This window comes from Bufo bufo, chromosome 11 (assembly GCF_905171765.1).
Source record: "Bufo bufo chromosome 11, aBufBuf1.1, whole genome shotgun sequence".
Taxonomy (NCBI): domain Eukaryota; kingdom Metazoa; phylum Chordata; class Amphibia; order Anura; family Bufonidae; genus Bufo; species Bufo bufo.
Window position 1 is genome coordinate 21,282,136 of NC_053399.1, and position 19,675 is coordinate 21,301,810.

At 47.6% G+C, this 19,675-nt stretch overlaps 2 protein-coding genes across 2 annotated transcripts in view; both read right to left on the bottom strand.

Annotated features, from left to right (window-relative positions):
• Nucleotides 1–6,609, bottom strand: part of KCNK13 (potassium two pore domain channel subfamily K member 13) — a 43,487-nt gene extending 36,878 nt beyond the window's left edge. The window contains exon 1 of the mRNA XM_040412133.1: nt 6,273–6,609. Within this exon, the coding sequence (XP_040268067.1) occupies nt 6,273–6,609 (337 nt within the window). The remainder of the gene's footprint in view (nt 1–6,272) is intronic.
• Nucleotides 6,610–13,348: 6,739 nt separating this feature from the next.
• TDP1 (tyrosyl-DNA phosphodiesterase 1) overlaps nt 13,349–19,675 on the bottom strand; it is an 89,595-nt gene continuing 83,268 nt past the window's right edge. Inside the window, exon 16 of the mRNA XM_040412123.1 lies at nt 13,349–13,791. Within this exon, the coding sequence (XP_040268057.1) occupies nt 13,718–13,791 (74 nt within the window). The 3' untranslated portion in view covers nt 13,349–13,717. The remainder of the gene's footprint in view (nt 13,792–19,675) is intronic.

A 19,675-nucleotide genomic window follows, 5' to 3' on the forward strand; every position in this document is an offset into this window, starting at 1 on the left:
TATTATTATTATTCTGTCCCATTACTTTTGGTCCCTTAACAAGTGGGAGGCACATATGCAAACTGTTGTAATTCCTGCACCGTTCACCTGATTTGGATGTAAATACCATCAAATTAAAGCTGACAGTCTGCAGTTAAAGCACATCTTGTTCGTTTAATTTCAAATCCATTGTGGTGGTGTATAGAGCCAAAAATGTTAGAATTGTGTCGATGTCCCAATATTTATGGACCTGACTGTATATCGGTCACATGGTTCAGTTGCAGCTCGGCCCCTTTGAAGTGAATGGGGCTGAGCTGCAATACCAAGCACAGCCACTATACGATGTACGGCGCTGTGCCTGGAGCCGGCTGCACTCACCACAGCTCCAGTGAGCGCGACAGCTCAGTGAAATAGCTGATCGGCTGGGTTTCTAGGACCTTTGCAGATCTGATAATGACCTATTCTGAGGATAGGTCATCATTATCTTAACCTGGATAACCCCTTTAAATATAAAATGAATCTATACAAAAGTGTAGTGAGTTTGTAAACACATTGTTTGCGTGTATAGTACTACAGAGCTGCAATCGCTATTCTGCTGGTTAGTATTGGAAACAGTCAGCAAGTTTATGGTCATACACTCTAAGTGCCAGCCATGGGTAGGTGTAGTTACGGGAATTGCCGCTGTTTCTGCACCCCCCACAGCAGTGAATGGGAACAACGCAAACCGCTTAGCACAGCTAGCGCTATGCTGTTTCTGTGACACCAAAGTTACTGGAAACGCGTAGCTCCTATTCACTACAATGTGAGTTAAGGAAACAGTGCAGCGTATTCCGCTAGGAGGGTTCCATAACTCTGCCCTCCCTCGGCCGTCACTTATAAAGGCGGAGATAGAAATAACCTGTATATGGGTTTATCCTATGACTAATGTAAAAGCTGAAAATCAGACATCATATAGAACATGACAACCTCTTTCTTACAGTTATGGAACCAGCCCTGCACCTCACATGGATCCAGAGATCTCCCCATTCATTGCTCTGCTAGATTTATAGCAAGCTGACAGCTCAAGGGGAGTGTCCTTTCTGCTGCAGCTCAGGGGGCGTGCCCATGCTCCTCCTATCACAGCTCAGGAGGCGTGTCCGTGCTCTCCCTATCACAGCTCAGGGGGCGTGTCCATGCTCTCCCTATCAGAGCTCAGGATGAATTCTGAAGTGTTTCGGGCAATATTATCTGCTCATATTCAGCCAAATGCTTCAGAACTCATTAGACGGCGCTTCACAGTGCAGATGGACAATGACCCAAAGCATACTGCAAAAGCAACCAAAGAGATTTTTAAGGGAAATAAGTGGAATGTTATGCAATGGCCGAGTCAATCACCGGACCTGAATCCGGTTGAGCATACATTTCACTTGCTGAAGACAAAACTGAAGGGAAAATGCCCCAAGAACAAGCAGGAACTGAAGACAGTTGCAGTAGAGGCCTGGCAGAGCATCACCAGGGATGAAACCCAGCGTCTGGTGATGTCTATGTGTTCCAGACTTCAGGCTGCCATTGACTGCAAAGGATTTGCAACCAAGTATTAAAAAGTGAAAGTTTGATGTATGGTTATGATTATTATTCTGTCCCATTACTTTTGGTCCCTTAACAAGTGGGAGGCACATATGCAAACTGTTGTAATTCCTGCACCGTTCACCTGATTTAGATGTAAATACCCTCAAATTAACGCTGACAGTCTGCAGGTAAAGCACATCTTGTTTGTGTCATTTCAAATCCATTGTGGTGGTGTATAGAGCCCAAAATGTTAGAATTGTGTCGATGTCCCAATATTTATGGACCTGACTGTATGTACAGCGCAGCAGGAAGTCAGTATATCAAGAGATTGTTCCATTACAGCAAGGACTTGAGGTGGGGGGTGAGAGGGGAACATCCATGATTACTGCTAATCCAATAGTAAACCAAGAAGAACTGGCCTTAAGCCCCCCAAGATCTCCCACTATGCTGCTGTAAAACTACGACTCCCAGCATGTTCTATTCACTACTAAGTGTGCATGTTGGGAGTTGTATCTGCACAGCAGCTGGAGGGATGGAGGTTGCTGACACCTGATCTACTGTATGGGTGGCAGAGGTCTTACATGACATTCTGCAGTCCCATGGTCAGCAATGTTAGGAGACACTGTCCATCAGACACTACGGTTATCGGGGGGATTAGAACAGTATACAATGGGGGCTGCTGCTACAGTGTTATACCAGTATGAGGGGGCTGTGAATGCTCAGGGATGGGGGGGGGATAATACTTGGATGTTATAATATCAGGTGTTAGAATATGGGGGCGTGAGATGTTGGGGTACCGGTGTATGGTTGGGGTGACTGTGGTGTGGGCCGGTAGCTCAGTGCAGCTGCTTGATGTCAGATTACATTGTAGGATTTTGCAGGGTATGATGTGACAGGCGACATTCGCAGGTTGCCAAATCTATAGAAGATTCAGCAGCATGACTGGGCTGTAATGAACTTTAACACCAGTAAAGCCTCATTCACACGTCAGTGTTCGGTCAGTGATTTCCATCAGTGATTTTGAGCCAAAACCAGGTGCGGGTCTAAACACAGAACAGGTACAGATCTTTCCCTTATACCTGATGTCTGTGGCTCACAATCACTGATGGAAATCACTGACCAAACACTGTAGTGTAAATAAGGGTCCATTCACACATCCGCAATTTCGTTCCGCATTTTGCGGAACGGAATCGTGGACCCATTCACTTCTATGGGGCAGCACGATGTGCTGCCCGGACACGGAATTGCGGACCCGCACTTCCAGGTCCGCAATTCCGTTCCCGAAAAAAATAGAACATGTCCTATTCTTGTCCGCAATTGCGGACAAGAACAGGCATATTCTATTAGTGCCGGCAATGTGCGGTCCGCTGTCCGTGTTTTGCGGATCCGCAAAACAAAGGCTTAACTCTGCTGCCTGTGAGACTGAGGGGGAGTTGTGCTCCGTCCACCTGCTCCATAAATAATGATGCCTGAGGGTATAGTGCAGAACATGACGGTGGAGAGCCGGGGAGCTCAGAGCAGAACTGCTGATGTCATGTAAAGCAATATGAAGCCCAGTCCAAGTGATATCGTCACCTGTCTGTAACGTCACCTGACAGTATCACCACCAGTCTCTGATATCACCTGCCATCATCTTTTCACCTGTCGTACTGTCACCTCTGTGTCAACACCTGTGAATTGCCACCTGTCATGTATTGTTGTTTGTCAGTACCATCACCTCTATCTATTATCACCTGTCTCCATCATCACCTTTTTCTATCATCACCTATATGTATGAGCATTTTTTTGTATGATCACCTGTCTGTATTGCCTGTCTCTAGTATCGCCTATCTGTATCATCACCTATATGTATTATCACCCGTCTCCATCATAACTTGTCTGTATTATCACTTGTCTCTATCATCGCCTGTCTGTATCATCTCTCTCTCATGACCTGTCTGTATCATCGCCTGTCTTTATCAGCACCTGTCTCTATCATCATTTGTCTGTCATTACCTGTCAGTATCATCACCTGTCACCATCATCACTTGTCTCTATCATCACCTGTCTGTGTCCTTACCTGTCTCCATTATCACCTGTCTGTATCATCGCTTATCTCTATCACCTATCTGTATCATCACCTGTCTGTGTCATCACCTATCTGTATCATCACCTGTCTCCATCATCACCTATCTGTATCATCACCTGTCTGTGTCATCACCTATCTGTATCATCACGTGCCTCTGTCGTCACCTATCTCTATTATCACCTGTTTGTGTCATCACTTGTCTGTGTCATCACCTGTCTCTATCATCACCTGTCTGTGTCATCACCTGTCTCTATCATCACCCGTCTGTATCATCACCTGTCTGTATCATCACCTATCTCTATTATCACCTATCTGTATCATCACCTATCTGTATCACCACCTGTCTGTGTCATCACCTGTCTGTGTCATCACCCGTCTGTGTCATCACCCGTCTGTGTCATCACCCGTCTGTGTCATCACCCGTCTGTGTCATCACCCGTCTGTGTCATCACCCGTCTGTGTCATCACCCGTCTGTGTCATCACCCGTCTCTGTCATCACCCGTCTGTGTCATCACCCGTCTGTGTCATCACCCGTCTCTATCATCACCGTCTCTGTCATCACCCGTCTCTGTCATCACCCGTCTCTGTCATCACCTGTCTGTGTCATCACCTGTCTGTGTCATCACCTGTCTGTGTCATCACCTGTCTCTATCATCACCTGTCTCTATCATCACCTGTCTCTATCATCACCTGTCTCTATCATCACCTGTCTCTGTCATCACTTGTCTTAACTTCAGTTATTACTGGATCAAAAGTCCAGCTTGAAATTAAATAAAAAAGAGCAATGATCCTGGACTCTCAGTATGTCCTACAATGAAATGATTCAAGCCAAAATACATTTTGCTGAACCTCACCTGTACTTCCACATCTCTCTACTGCCCATGGTACTCCCTCACCCACCTACCACGCATAGTTATTCCTTACTCATCTACCACCCATGTACTTCCTCATTCATCTACAACCCATGGTACCACTTCACCCACCTACCACCCATGATTGCCTGATTGGAGTCGGGAAGGATAACAGGCTGAACTGGATGGACGAAGGGCTTTTTTCGGCCTTATAAACTATGTTACTATGTTACCCATGGTACTCTTTCACACATCTAACAACCACAGTACTCCCCCAAACATCTACCATCCATCACCCATCTGCCAATCATGGTGCTCCATCACTCATCTATCACCCAGGGGTACCCTCACCCATCAACTACATATGGTACTTTCTCGCCCACCTACCACCCATGGTACTGCTTCACACATCTAACACCCTTAGTACTCCATTGTCCACTTACGATCCATGGTACTCCTGCAACCATCTACCTTCCGTTGCCCATGGTGCTCCCACACTCATCTACCACCCACGGTGTTCCAGTATTCTGGGGAATAGGAATATCTTCCACACTCATCTCTACCATAATCACAGCCACTACAATAAGGTGAGATCATCCTTGTGCTTCCTCTCTGATGATATATTGAGTCTACTCCAAGAGCTTCCAGCAACAGACACAGACCCTTTGTGTCTTGGTTGAAGCGGACTCAACAATGATGGGAAGAGACAGACCCTTTGTGTCTTGGTTGAAGCGGACTCAACAATGATGGGAAGACACTGACAAAATGTGATCAAACTGCAACACATGGTCACAGCTCTGGAGTCTTCATCTTATCAAAGTCTTACTAGTGTTAGGACATAAATGATGACCCTAACAACCCCTTGGAACAACACAAGTTTCAGTGACTCCTGGACTACAGTCAGCATATAGTGACATGTGTAGAGGACTCTTCATGGACTGTGACTCTCTAAATCCCAGGCACTACAATCAGATGAAGCAGATGTTCCCAATCATAACCAGTGTCATGTTGTACTGGACATATCAGGCTGGCTGGACAGACACAATTCACTGTCTCAGACTTTTTACTCCGGGGTAAGTATAGTTTCTGGAAGTGTCAATGACCACTGTGTTTTAGGCTCTTTTTACATCTGAATCTGAGGCTCCTTTAAAAAATCTGTCACATTTGGGAGGAAAAATAATGCTACATGCAGCTTTATTTTCTGGTAAAATTACAAAAACCACGACGGAACCTGACGGACCATATCATAAATCAGTGGGGTCCACCTTTGCTCTCTATAGTGTGGGCTTGAACTTTATTTTTCTGCTTCTAAGGAGAGACAGAAATATGGTATTCACAATGCATATGTGAAGTCAGCCTACACTGTTCACTTCTCAAATGGGACTACATGGAAAAGATAGCATAGTTTTGGAACTAGAAAGTATCTGCTCCCTATATAACCACCTTGGCAGTATAATGGATATATTGGACACCAGACCAGCATGGCTCTTTAGTTTGCACAGTAGGGCTATGGGTTTTGCACCCAAGCAGAGGCAACATCTACATGGAGTTTGCATGTTAAGCCCTTATTTACATGAACATCTTCCCAACATTCCAAAAACTACTGAAATTGGCCTTTTTGTAAACCAAGGCCAAGAAGTCCACTGCAGAATATGTTGGTTCTGCATCACATGATAAATCTACAGTCAACATTTTATCTAAATCCCAAGGAAAGGACCAGGAATCAAAACTGATGACCATGTATACACAGCAGACATCTTCACTTCCCCCTGGAGACATTTCTCACCTGGTTTTTGATGGTGAGGCCTATAAGGTGACCACTTACCGATGGTTGAGACCACAGTTCCAACAAAGTAGAATGCTCCAGTGAAATCCCACCTGGGTCTTATGGTGTCCACCCTGATCCCGGCCACACTGGCCTCCTCGTAGTCACGTAGGAAGTTGCGTAGGTCACTTTTGCTGAGGTTGTATTTTTGGATAAAGTTGTCAAACTTATGTTGCCACTTTTCCTTGGCTTCTTTTTCCTTTGGTTGCTCGATGGCTGAGAACACAGCCGCTCCGCAAAGCAAATAGAGGAGGATCAGGATGGCCAACAACAGGAACCGACCATTGTCTTCATTCAGGTGACCAAATCCACAGCAGCAGCCACCACGACAAGCCATTCTCTGCCCCCGGGCAGTAGTGACCAGGACACTGATCTCTGGAGGATCAGATTCTTACCCAGAGGAGACCAAGTGTCAAATCCAGCTCAGTGAGCCTGAAGGTTTTGGACATTTTACCTTGATTTGGTAATCTTCTTACCTTAAGCCTGGCAGGGAAGCTCACCTGAAGACATCACTAGATCTCCTAGGTTGTCTACAACAATCCAAAATGTTTATAAACTCCCAGCCCATTGGCAGCAGAGCGTTGTGACCAGCTGTGGTAATGAAAGATGATGGCAGGTTGGGCAGGCATGAGTGTATTTATGCTTAGTGCAAGAACATTATCCCAACTCCATGATCATGTCTGACACCATGCCTCACCTTACATATATTGGACCCACATTAGACATCGGCGAGGGTTCTGACCTAGTGCCCAATGGCCGGCAAGGATTCGTTTGTATCCCTCTCATTTCTTTGTGGTTAATAATCACCTTCTCTCAGGACTTAGTACAGAACTGGGGAGCATCTTCCTCCAAGCCTTGAGGAGCTCATCAAACCCTTAGGGATGTATTGTAGATCCAGTATAATCCAGGAGACTCCCCACAGAGATGTGTGACATCCAGAGCAATCTTCTACCAGGCTGAATATTACAGTGGTGATGCCGGGTCTGGAATATACAGAGCTATGGAAGTGTTAACTTTCACAGAACATCTAGTACTTGTCTGTTCATGGAGCAAAGTCCCTTGTGTGAGATCCTGATCAAGCATCACAGGACTTCATTGTGTCTGACCACAACATGCTGATGCCCAGTAACTGGCAGCTCCTCTGGGGCAGGTTGTCCTCTCCAGGATGACCCATTCATACCTTTAATTCACAACTTTGACTCCTGAAACTTCCCTGCTGCGCCTTGTACCTGAGATCTGCAGACTTTCAGCTTATAGACTGTATTCCATAGACGGTAATAATGATCTTCTGGGAAGACTTGCAAAAAAAAAAAAAAAAAATCACAGGAGCAGTGTCTTCAAGGGTTAATTAACCCACTCCTGCCCTGATCCTTGTGGGCTGCAGCTGTGATCCCAGCTCCTGTGCAATGATCGCTTGTGTGTGGAGATGCAGCTTCAGCCTGGACAATCCCCCGGTCCCCGCTCTCCCCGGGGCTGCTCTGCCTGATGCTGCTCCTCTGCCTACAAAACCCTTCTGCTTTCTCAGCCCGAGGTTAGCGCCCCGCGCGGTGATCGGCGGAACTGCAGCATCCCTGTGTACAACGTCCACGTGAATGGTGGAGACTGGGAAGAAGAGAAGACCAGTGCCAGCCTGATGCGGGCACCAGTAAGGTCCCCTGTATACATAGCTGCTCTGTACACAGCTCGCACAGTGCAGTCCAGTGGCAGGGTGACAGGCCGGGAACTCAGGGGTTAAGAGTATCATGAAATGTCACCTCCTCTGCTCCTGGGTCCTCCCTGCTGACAATTACTGGTATCTATAGAAGAAGACTTCAGAAGAAATCAGCGGAGGAGCCCTGCAAAGACCAAGAGCTGCCCAGGGTGCTGACACCTACAGGAGCCCGACAACCGGTGCAGGACCTGTCCATGGTGCTGGGACCAGTCTAGATCCTGCCAGGTCTGCTGGGACCAGTCGGTCTATTCCCTTTATCTAATCTATTTAATCTCTATCTAATTATCTATCTCATCTATCTAATATATATCATCTCATATCTATCCCCTATCTATCTAATATCTTTCATCTCATATCTTCTATCTATCTATCCATTCATCCATAAGGTGCACTATTTAAAAAAAAAAAAAAAATTAAAAACCCTGCGCCGCCCTGTCCTGTGTGCACCTGGTGTGAAGACACCTTATCCGAGGCGCGGGTTGTGATAATCCACGCTGGGCCGCCATGTACCCGGGGAATTGTAATGAAAGCTTCCCCGCAGGTGCCCCGCTGGCGAGCATGTTCTGCAGAGGCTCCTTCCAATGTGAGGCTGACGAGGGAGTAATCCGCTGCTCTCCAGAAAGACACGTTCCGGTGATGTAGGGACAGCTACATTGTATCACTGGGACATAAAAGAAGTAGAGGGTCCTGCTGATACAACAATGGCCGGCAATCAGGACTCCTGCTCAGGCATCAGTGGGGCCCCTGTGGACAGCTAGTTGGGAATTAGTTCTACCAGATAAAGCACAAAGTCTCCGAATCCACTGCGCGGCGAAAGCAGAGGTGCCCCCCCCCCAGCTATATCTTATTACTCCCTACATTGTAACATCCATAGATAATCGTGTTAATTGCTATATCCTACAGCTCTATTTTTACACATATCCTTAAAGGGAATCTGTCAGCTCCAAAACACCCCCCAAACTGGAATAAGCAGTGTATAGTAAGTGACAAACTCCTCTATAAATCTTACGCCACACAGAATAATAAACAACATCTTTATTATACATGATCCGAAATAGGACATACCGGTACATATATAACACAAAAGTTAAAAATACATATATTGTAGGAGAGCAAGAATATGGAGAAAGGTCCCTCCAACCATAGGAATAAAGGTGCAATAATACAGTCACTGTACAGAATAGCATAAACCCACATTAGTAACATTGGTGCCAAACGGCCTCCTGAAAGTAAAGAAAACAGCACTGTACCCAGCAAGGGGAACAGCTGAATCCACCAATTATGGACTAAGAGCAATAATATAAGAAAATAATAATACAGACGAATTTGGAGGGCCGTTTGCTCCAACTTGGTCTGTATTATTATTTTCTTAATTTAATTTTTTACATCAGTCTCATGGCATAACCCCTTTAAAAAGGAGTCCTCTCAATGAGTGTATATGAAGATAAAAATGACATAATCGGACTGAGCACAACTTACACTATACATCCCTTATTCTAGTTCGGGGGCTGACAGATTCCCTTTAGAACAAACTGCAAGGAGCTGGAAACTGGAAGAAACATGCCCGAATATAGCAAATCTGTTATAATCTAATCATGTCCTGGTCGTCCATAGTTCATCCATAGTGGGGCCCACCTATGGACCAGGGCAAAAAATGAAGAGCTGCTGCCCATAGAAACATACTCGCTGCCAGCTACAATACAGCTAGTGCAGCTTAGAATCAAAATCAATTCATTCCATAATATATCTATACAAGGGGAGGAGATCTATTTTTCTAATACACAGCTCCTAATCTTCTGCCTACCTCGGTGGTGCATCCACCACTAGGGGGAGCTCACTGAAGACAGATTTATTATTGCGTTCAATGGGAGCTGTATAAACCCATATGCAGCGAGCTCCCCCAGTGGTGCCTGCATACATCTGTATACCGTGAGCTCCCCCTAGTGGTGCCTGCATACATCTGTATGCCACGAGCTCCCCCAGTGGTGCCTGCATACATCTGTATACCGTGAGCTCCCCCTAGTGGTGCCTGCATACATCTGTATGCCATGAGCTCCCCCTAGTGGTGCCTGCATACATCTGTATGCCGTGAGCTACCCCTAGTGGTTCCTACATATATCTGTATGCCGTGAGCTCCCCCTAGTGGTGTTGCATACATCTGTATGCTGTGAGCTCCCCCTAGTGGTTCCTACATATATCTGTATGCCGTGAGCTCCCCCTAGTGGTTCCTACATATATCTGTATGCCGTGAGCTCCCCCTAGTGGTGTTGCATACATCTGTATGCCATGAGCTCCCCCTAGTGGTGCCTGCATATATCTGTATGCCGTGAGCTCCCGCTAGTGGTTCCTACATATATCTGTATGCCGTGAGCTCCCCCTAGTAGTTCCTACATATATCTGTATGCAGTGAGCTCCCCTAGTGGTGACAGGCAACCAGAAGCAGGGGATTTGGACCTTGGGGGTCAGAAATATGAAGTGCCAGACATTCATTTTCAAAATGTTGATTCTTAGAGGAAAAATCTTCTCCAGAGGGCACGTAACGGCTGCTTGCGTGTTCTCTATGGATGAGCACTCTGCAAACACTGCTTCATTGTATAGACTCTGATTAGACTCACCTGTTTGTTCATTCTTAAAGGGAGTCTGTTGGCAGTTTTGACCATACAAAACTGCTGACGGTTCTAGGTAAGGGCCCAGGGGACAAACATATCTTTTGTGATGCTTTATTATCAGGAGTAGTGTGAATACATACTTTTATTCAGCTATGTTCTGCTCCCGCAAGTGCAATAGAGAAGGAGCTTCACAGCCCCTTTCCTCTGAGTGACAGCCATTTTGGGCTCTTCACGGTGAAGCTCTGCCTCCTAGGCACTTGCAGGAGCAGAACCTGGCAGAATAAGAGTTCATATTCTCCCTACTCCTGATAATAAAATCTCTACAAAAGTTGTTTGTACAGCAGTCCCCAGTTCCTACCTAGTGCTGTCAGCAGTTTTGCAAGGGGAAAACTGCTGTCAGACTTCCTTTAAGGTGCCCATACATTAGACAATATTTGAGGAAAATGGACGATTTCAACCATCATGAACCTTCATCAGGTGGAATTTAAAAACAAATTATCGCTTTAGCCGACTGATCACAAGTTTTGAAATTTTTATCCGATAGTCGCTAGTTCACGGATCACGGTTCACAGAAAGATCGCTCGTCTGTTAGCTGGTGTCACTGCACATGCATGGTCAGTCTGAATATCTAAAATCTGCAAAATGAACTAATGTGCATGGCAGCATCGGTGAAGCCATCAACCTACTTCTATGTAAGGTGTATGGCCACCCCTAGTAGGAACAATTAAGCTTCTGGTATCTGTATCCAGTGAGTGAGAGGTGGACGGGCCGGGAGGCACGAGCCGCGTTTACAACACGATGACAGATGGCTCCTATTTACTGCCATAAAAACTTGTCAATGCGTAAATCCTTCTGTTTCAGCTCTGATCCATCACAGCTTAAATGCAATCATTTGATGCCAGAACATAAACCCTGACTCCACAGAAATACAGGGGCCGCAGATAAGGAATGCATTCGAGAAACGGAAGATGCAGAAAATTACCTCCTCCCCCGCAAAAGCCATCAGTATTAATGTTAATACATTAGAAAATAATACCAGCTGTTGAGCCAATGTATCCTCTGAACTTGTGTATCTAAGCCTGTGATACTGTCTGCTGTGCACCTATCATGTGTGATACTGTCTGCTGAGTAGCTGTATCTAGTCCTATCATGAGTGATACTGTCTGCTGAGCATATATCTAATCCTATCATGTGTGATACTGTCTGCTGAGCCGTGTATCTAAGCCTATCATGTGTGATACTGTCTGCTGAGCTGCTGTATCTAATCCTATCATGTGTGATACTGTCTGTTGAGCTGCTGTATCTAATCCTATCATGTGTGATACTGTCTGTTGAGCTGCTGTATCTAAGCCTATCATGTGTGATACTGTCTGTTGAGCTGCTGTATCTAAGCCTATCATGTGTGATACTGTCTGCTGAGCATATATCTAATCCTATCAAGTGTGATAATGTCTACTGAGCTATTGTATCTAAGCCTATCATGTGTGATACTGTCTGCTGAGCATATATCTAATCCTATCAAGAGTGATACTGTCTGTTGAGCTGCTGTATCTAATCCTATCAAGAGTGATACTGTCTGTTGAGCTGCTGTATCTAATCCTATCATGTGTGATACTGTCTGTTGAGCTGCTGTATCTAATCCTATCATGTTTGATACTGTCTGTTGAGCTGCTGTATCTAATCCTATCATGTTTGATACTGTCTGTTGAGCTTCTGTATCTAATCCCATGATGTGTGATACTCTCCGCTGAGCTGCTGTATCCAATCCTATTATGTGTGATACTGTCTGTTGAGCTGCTTTATCTAATCCTATCATGTGTGATACTGTCTGTTGAGCTGCTGTATCTAATCCTATCATGTGTGATACTGTCTGTTGAGCTTCTGTATCTAATCCTATCATGTTTGATACTGTCTGTTGAGCTTCTGTATCTAATCCTATCATGTGTGATACTGTCTGCTGAGCTTCTGTATCTAATCCTATTATGTGTGATACTGTCTGTTGAGCTGCTTTATCTAATCCTATCATGTGTGATACTGTCTGCTGAGCTATACATCTACTCTTATGTGTGATACTGCCTGCTGAACTGCTGTATCTAATACTATTGTGTGATACTGTCTGGTAAGCTTTCTAACCTCAGCATGTGTGATACTGTCTGCTGGGCTGTTGTATCTAATCCTATCATGTGTGATGCTGTTTACTGAGCTGCTGTATCTAAGCCTTACATATGTGATACCATAAGCGATTGTGCTTAGGCCTTGTTGTAAAGTACACCAAAATTTGGTACATTTTTGGCACAGTTAGGTGTATCTAGCTTTAGAAAAACCCACTGCATCTGGCCTGTCATGAAAGGGGCGTGGTTTAGTGGAAATGGGTCGTGACTTAAGATGCCCCAAATTTTTGGAAAAAAGTAAGCCAACCAATGGTAGACAGAGTCACAGAAAAGTCTCTGTCCCTGCACCACATTTATCACCCAGCTTAAGCCCCTGTGATAAATTTGGTGCATCTCTACACAGTTTGCGTCGTGTACATGGTTAGTAAATCTGGTATCAATGCTGCCAATTAAAAAACGTGTTCGCGTATTTACCTTCCCGCTGTATCTATCTGTGGACGATGCAAAAATTCTTTTGGTTTCTAACACAATATTTTAATTACTCACGATTTTCACTACTTGCTGTTAGTGAATGGAAACAATCCTTATTTAGATAAGGAACTGTAAATATACTGTACATCGTTTAAAGCATGTCGCACGACTGGTTGCTTCTACAAAACTTTGGCGCATCTGCCGCTAGCACAGGGGGATTAAGACCAGGGTCTAAATCGCCGGTCTTAATAAATGACCCCCAAAGTCTATTGCAAAGTTGCAGGGTCTTATACAAATCAGTGTCTGAGCGCCGAAAGAACGTTGGCAGATGGGAGAAAATCATGTGAATTGTATTATAGAAATGATATTTTATTATTTTTCTTCATTTCCCTATTTTTCTGTGAAAGCCTTAAAAAAAGAAAAGAAAAAAAAAAATGAACAGATCGCTGCTTGAAGGATCCGAAACTGAGTAAAGCTTCAGTGTCCAGCATTGGTCCTGCCGTCTCCGCTTCACATCTACAAGGCCTGGGGGAGGTGGAGGTCCTACGAGGGACACCAGATATTCCCATGGGAGTCCGGAGCGTTGACATACGGAATGTTCCAGACCCAGGGTCTATCTGAAAGACAATACAGGAGAGGTGAGCGGCTGCTTCCATCGCTGGGGAAGGGTTGCCTGGCGATCACACATTGATGAAGATGAAAGAGGCTTGGAAAACGAGAGAGGGGGCGGACTTAAAAATCAAGAGGATCTGATGAATAAATGCCCAGCATCGGGAGATGAGAAAACAACAACATAAGCAAATGATAGTCGCCTGCTTAAAAGATGGACGATCCACGTCATGACGCGGTCATGTGACTGCGCCAGAAACACAGAGGACGAGGATTTCTATAAAACTATCATCCACAGAGGACGATCGCAGGGTTCAATGCGTATCATGTATGATTCTGGGCCTCTTGATTTATGAATGTAATGCCAAAGTTACAGTAAATACTGACACAGACTAAACATCAGGGAGTGACACCACTATAACGAGATTTTTGTAAAACTTACCAGTAAAATCTCTTTCTCGCTCATCATTGGGGGACCCAGAGACCGTGGGTATAGCTATGTCCTCTAGGAGGCGTTGACACTAGTAAAAGCTGTTAGCCCCTCCCCTGGCAGCTATACCCCCTCCAGCCTGGAGAGAGCGCTTCAGTTTGTGAGAAGCAGTAGGAGAAGCAAGTAAACCAATGAAAAAACGCGGAACACCAACAATGCCAAGAACCGAACTAGGTTTCAACCAGCAACAGCCACAACTGTGGCCGAACAACAATATTGGGTGGGTGCTGTGTCCCCCAATGAAGAGCGAGAAAGAGATTTTACGGGTAAGTTTTACAAAAATCTCGTTTTCTCGCCCATATTCATTGGGGGACACAGAAACCGTGGGACGTCCGAGAGCAGTCCACAGGGAGGGAAAAACACAGACCCATGGAGCAAGCGCCCCTGCAGGCAACTAAGAACTGCCGCCTGCAAGACCAAGCGGTCCAAAGGCGGCGCCCGCCGATGCATAGGTATGCACCTGGCAAAATTTAGTGAATGTGCGTAAGGAGGACGGTAGCCGCCCTGCACAACTGTGCGGCCGAACCTTGAATCTTCCGAGCCCAAGAGCGCCCACCGCTCTGGTGAAATGAGCCGTGACACCGAAGGGTGGAACCCTGCCCCGGGTGCAGTATGTTTAAACAAATGCAGACGTGCAATTGCCACCCTGGAGGCCGCCAATGCCTTGCGAGGACCCTCCGGGATGACAAAAACAAAGGAGAGTCCGTACGCCGGAAGGAACTGGAGGCTGGCAAATAAATAGTCAGAGCCTTCACAACGTCCAAATGACCTAACTCCCTTCCCCTAGGGTGTGAAGGGGAGGGACACAGTGATGGAAGGACAATTTCTTCATTGAAATGGAAATCGGAGACCACCGTCGGGAAAAAGGAAAGAACGGGCCAGGGAACCGCTTATCCCTGTCAGAACCAGGAGGTGCTCTGCAAGAGAGCGCCCCGACCTGGACACCCGTCTGATGGATGTGATAGCCACAAGAAAAAAAACACCTCCCAGGACAGGTTCAAGGGGAGAATTCCGGAGCGCTGAAAAGACTAAGGTCCGATCCCAAGGCGGTAAAGGAGGATGGTATGGAGGAACCGTATGCGCCATTCCCTGGAGGAAGGTATTGTGGGCCCCGGGTGGGTCAGAGGACGCTGGAAAGGATACATAGCGCCGAACCTTACCCAGCCAAGAACTAATGTCCAAACAAAAACCCCAGACCCAGGATCCACCCCTGCTAAGGGGAAGCGCTCCACGGAAAACGGTAAGTGGTCCACCAATGTCCCCCGAGCCGACAAGGCTCGTGGGGAGACTGAGAAGCTGGCTGATAAACTACCGAGAAAAAACACGCCGGAATGAGGCATGCCCAACCGCAAGCCAGGGAATCAACACATTGGATAGGTAAAAGTAGAGACTATATGAGAATCATCGACGGAAGAGTTCCGTCAGCGACCGTGTATTGACGGTGTAGCAACACCGCTCAACGGAATAAATCAACCAAACCAAGATTGGAGAGAAAAAACTCCTACCTCAAGGAGGAAGAATAGAAGGGGTGTTCCGTTCCAGGAATGAAACTCCATCAACAGACGTGACAGCCCCCCCCCCCCCCTCAGCCTGGCGTGGTGAGTCTCATAGTCTAGCCACGGAATGTGCAGTGAAAAGGCATGACTACATCGGACTGACATGGCATTCACTAGTCAAGTCTCAAGAGAGGTAATTGTAGATACGGGTAGTACACCCAGGACCAACTGTAGGATTCACCTGTAGAAGGAGGAATATAGGAAACGTCACAGCCCAACAGTTGGTCCGGAACAAGACTGGAAGAAAAAAACCACAGAACCAATACCCTGCATCAACATAGATGAGGGGAAGTAGCAACATAGGAGCTACCAAGGTTTGCGGAGTGTCCGAGAACCCTGAGCCAGAGAAGGAATAAACGGAAGGAGAAAGGGGGAAGGGCGAAGCCCATTCCCCAACTGAGACTGGCAGTACACAGAAGTAGCCACCGAAGATAGCGGCGGTACCCATACTCCGCCTAAGGAGGAGGTTATGCAGCGTACGCCACCGAATACGGTGATAGAAGAATCCGTCACCTGACGAAGGAGCTGTGCAGGAGGAGCCAGAGTATGTTATGGCTACTCCAGGACCCCCATACCGTAGAGGAATCCGGTAGAAGCCACGGTATCATACTGCCCCAGGGAAGGAGAGCTAACCTTAAACGCTCCACTTGGGAAAGGCGTTGAACAGGAACAACCGCCAAGCAAGCGTCAGGGTAGAACCCCTACCTGAGGGATTGCCCCACTGTAGCGACTGCGAACGCTAGTACCAGCATAAAAAGCCGCACCAGCGGAGGAGAACAGGCTGCAAAGCTAAACCAGCGTGCCAGCACAACCACTTCCCACATCAGCAATGGTGGAAAGAGTAACACTTGACCCGTTGGCACGTAATCATCATATATGTGCAATGGTGTACGCACTACTACTGATGGACAATATCATGACCGACTGGGACAATGGAAGCCCATGGAGATGGGAGTCTCTAGGACACAAGTGATGTTAGTAAACACCCTGAGAAGACAGAGGAGTTATAATTATGCCCAAAACCAGCTCCAAAGGAACACAATGAGGAATAGTCACCGTATCCACTGGCGGGACTCATATAGCACTAGAGTAAGAGTACCGAGCACCGTTGAGTACCGACTGTAGCCACGCCCCCTAATGAAATAAGCGCAGCCACCTAGAGCCGTGGCGCAGTTGAATTGCAGAATCTGAAGATGTTCAGGTACTCCCCCGCTAGTGGATCACTAGCAAAAGGGGGTAAGGCAAGTAGGAAGCACAGTGACGCGCAACACTACGCCTATGGAAGGATTGTGCGACAGTCGGACCGTATCCAAACTTTTGCCACAGGAAATTACCCCACCTAAGAAGGGGGGTTAATACCCACGGCGAGAACTAGTGCATATGGCAATCCTGTACCCTGTGGGAGAGCAATTAGCACCTAAGTAAGGGGGTAATGTATACAGCACACCTTGTAACCAGTGAGAATGGAATCGCTCCACCTATGGAAGGAGCTAATGAATACGGCAGGTACTGAACCCAGTGGAGGTACAATTCCGCCACCTACAGAAGGGGGAATGCACTGAAAACAGTGTTATTGTACTTAGTCCACCTATGGCAGGGGACAATGTATAAGGTCAGAACCGTATCCTAGTAGTGCAATTACTCCGCCTAAGGAAGGGGGTAATGCCTACGATGAGTGCTACTGGCTACCGTAGACGCAATCTGAGGAGATTGTTTCGGATTCACGTCAGGGTCCGAATCAGTGATTCTCCTCACCCCCCCTCCCTCGGACGGACCCACTCCTGTGAGAGAGGGTGCGTCTGAGCGTGACCTGGGGAAGAAGGGAGGGGGTGTGGAGATATTTGAGGAGAAGCCGACCTGCTGTGGTCCACTAGCGCGCAGGTCTACGTCTCAGAAACTCACCCCTAGCAGTTGCGGACTGCGTAGGTGGGGGCTTATCAACCAAACTACACAGGGGGTGGATTAGGAACAGAGGTCCTGTATAAAATTGAGCCTGCAGAGAATTATCAACCCAACGACCCTAGAGGGTGGATTGGGAAGTTCCAGTTTTCCCCCACTGGAATTGCGCAGGTGGGGAATTATCAACCAAACGACCCCGGAGGGTGGATTGGGAATTCCAGAGGTTCTCCACTGTATGGCTCAGGTAGAGAATTATCGACCAAACGGCCCCGGAGGACGGATTGGGAATCCTGCAGAGATCCTTCACTGAATTGCGCAGGTGGAGAATTATCAACCAAACGGCCCCGGAGGACGGATTGGGAATTGCAGAGGTTCTCCGCTGTATTGAGCAGGTGGAGAATTATCAACCAAACGGCCCCGGAGGACGGATTGGGAATCCTGCAGAGGTCCTTCACTGCATTGCGCAGGTGGAGAGTTATCAACCAAACGACCCGGAGGGTGGATTAGGAATACTTCAGCTGTCCTCCACAGGATTTGCGAAGGTGGAGAATTATCAACCAAACGGCCCCAGAGGGCGGATTGGGAACCCAGAGATCCTTGTGAAGTACGCTAGAGAACTATCAACCACACGACCCAGAGGGTGGATTGAAATACTTCAGCGATCCTCCCTGGAACTACGCAGGTGGAGGATTATCAACCAACGACCCAGGGGGGCGGATTTGGAACTATGAGAGGTCCTCCTTTGTCCGTATAGGACCCGGGCCCGGCTTGGTACCACACAAACAGGGTAGGGGGGGGGGGGGGGGGGTCCTGCTGTGATGAGGCCTTTATGAATGCACATCTGCCTTGTCTCTTTTTTTTTTATTAGGATGCCCAATGACAAGTGGGCAGAGAGGCAGGAAGGGGTTGACTGTATTAACTTTCCGGCACTTGTACTGAAGATAGAATCCTCAGAAAATCTGAGGCCGGCTGCAGGTGGCTGGCCAGGAGTTAAAGCTGCCCTGAGGAAGGGGGGTGGGGCCAAGCGACTTCAGGGGGGGTGTGAATGGCGGGAAGAATTTGCACCTATTAACCCCCTAGCGCCCTGACAGCAGAAATCTACATAGGGGGGAGGCGGGGAGCCTCTCCGCTCCCATCCCTGTTTTTTGCGCTGGTGCGCACACTGGAGCTGTAGCTTGGCCGGGGCGCAGAGGTAGCCGAGCAGCGAATGTGCCCGCAACTAACTGGGGGCGGGGCGTCCCCGCCGCGGACCGGACAGTGATTCTCCCTCGCGAGGCGAGCAGGGTAAAAACACGGTCGGAACACCGAACACACAGCGCCGAAGTGGCCGTGAACCTCGATCGCGCGTCCCATCCCTGACAGTTAACCCCCTCCGGAGCGGCCGGAAGGAGTGGATGAAGGCGGTAGGTGTCCCCGCTGTCTGACCGAGCGCACCCAGGCAGCGGTGTGCTCGGTCTCCTGCTTACAGTGCAATTTAACCCCCAATGTGGGCCCAGTGATTAATGAGGAAAGGCCAGAGAGCGCCAGCATGATTAACTCCCAGAGGAAGTGAACAGAAGCGAGTGTCTCACTCAGACACTGGCGGCACCCCAGCGTTAATCATAGACTAACCCTGATAACCAAGAATGGAAGGGGATGGTCAGAGGAGGGAGGTTAAACATACTTACCTAGTCCCGTGTACTCACCTCATCTTCTGTCTTGCCGCCATCTTCACCCCTCCTCTGGTCCAGCAGGGTCACCCCTTCAGCTACTGGCACCGTAGTGGCAGGACGCTGGAAAAGGGGGGCTTGGATGGGTGACCCTTTGGCTGGCGGGATGCAGGGGACCGAGGCTGCCCTGGGCCACCTTGTCTTCTGTGGGGGAGGCAGCAGTGCGGGTGACCGGCACTGGCGCAACTCCACCCCGGGAGAACAGGGAGGCGAGGCGTCCACTGTTTCCCATCTGAAA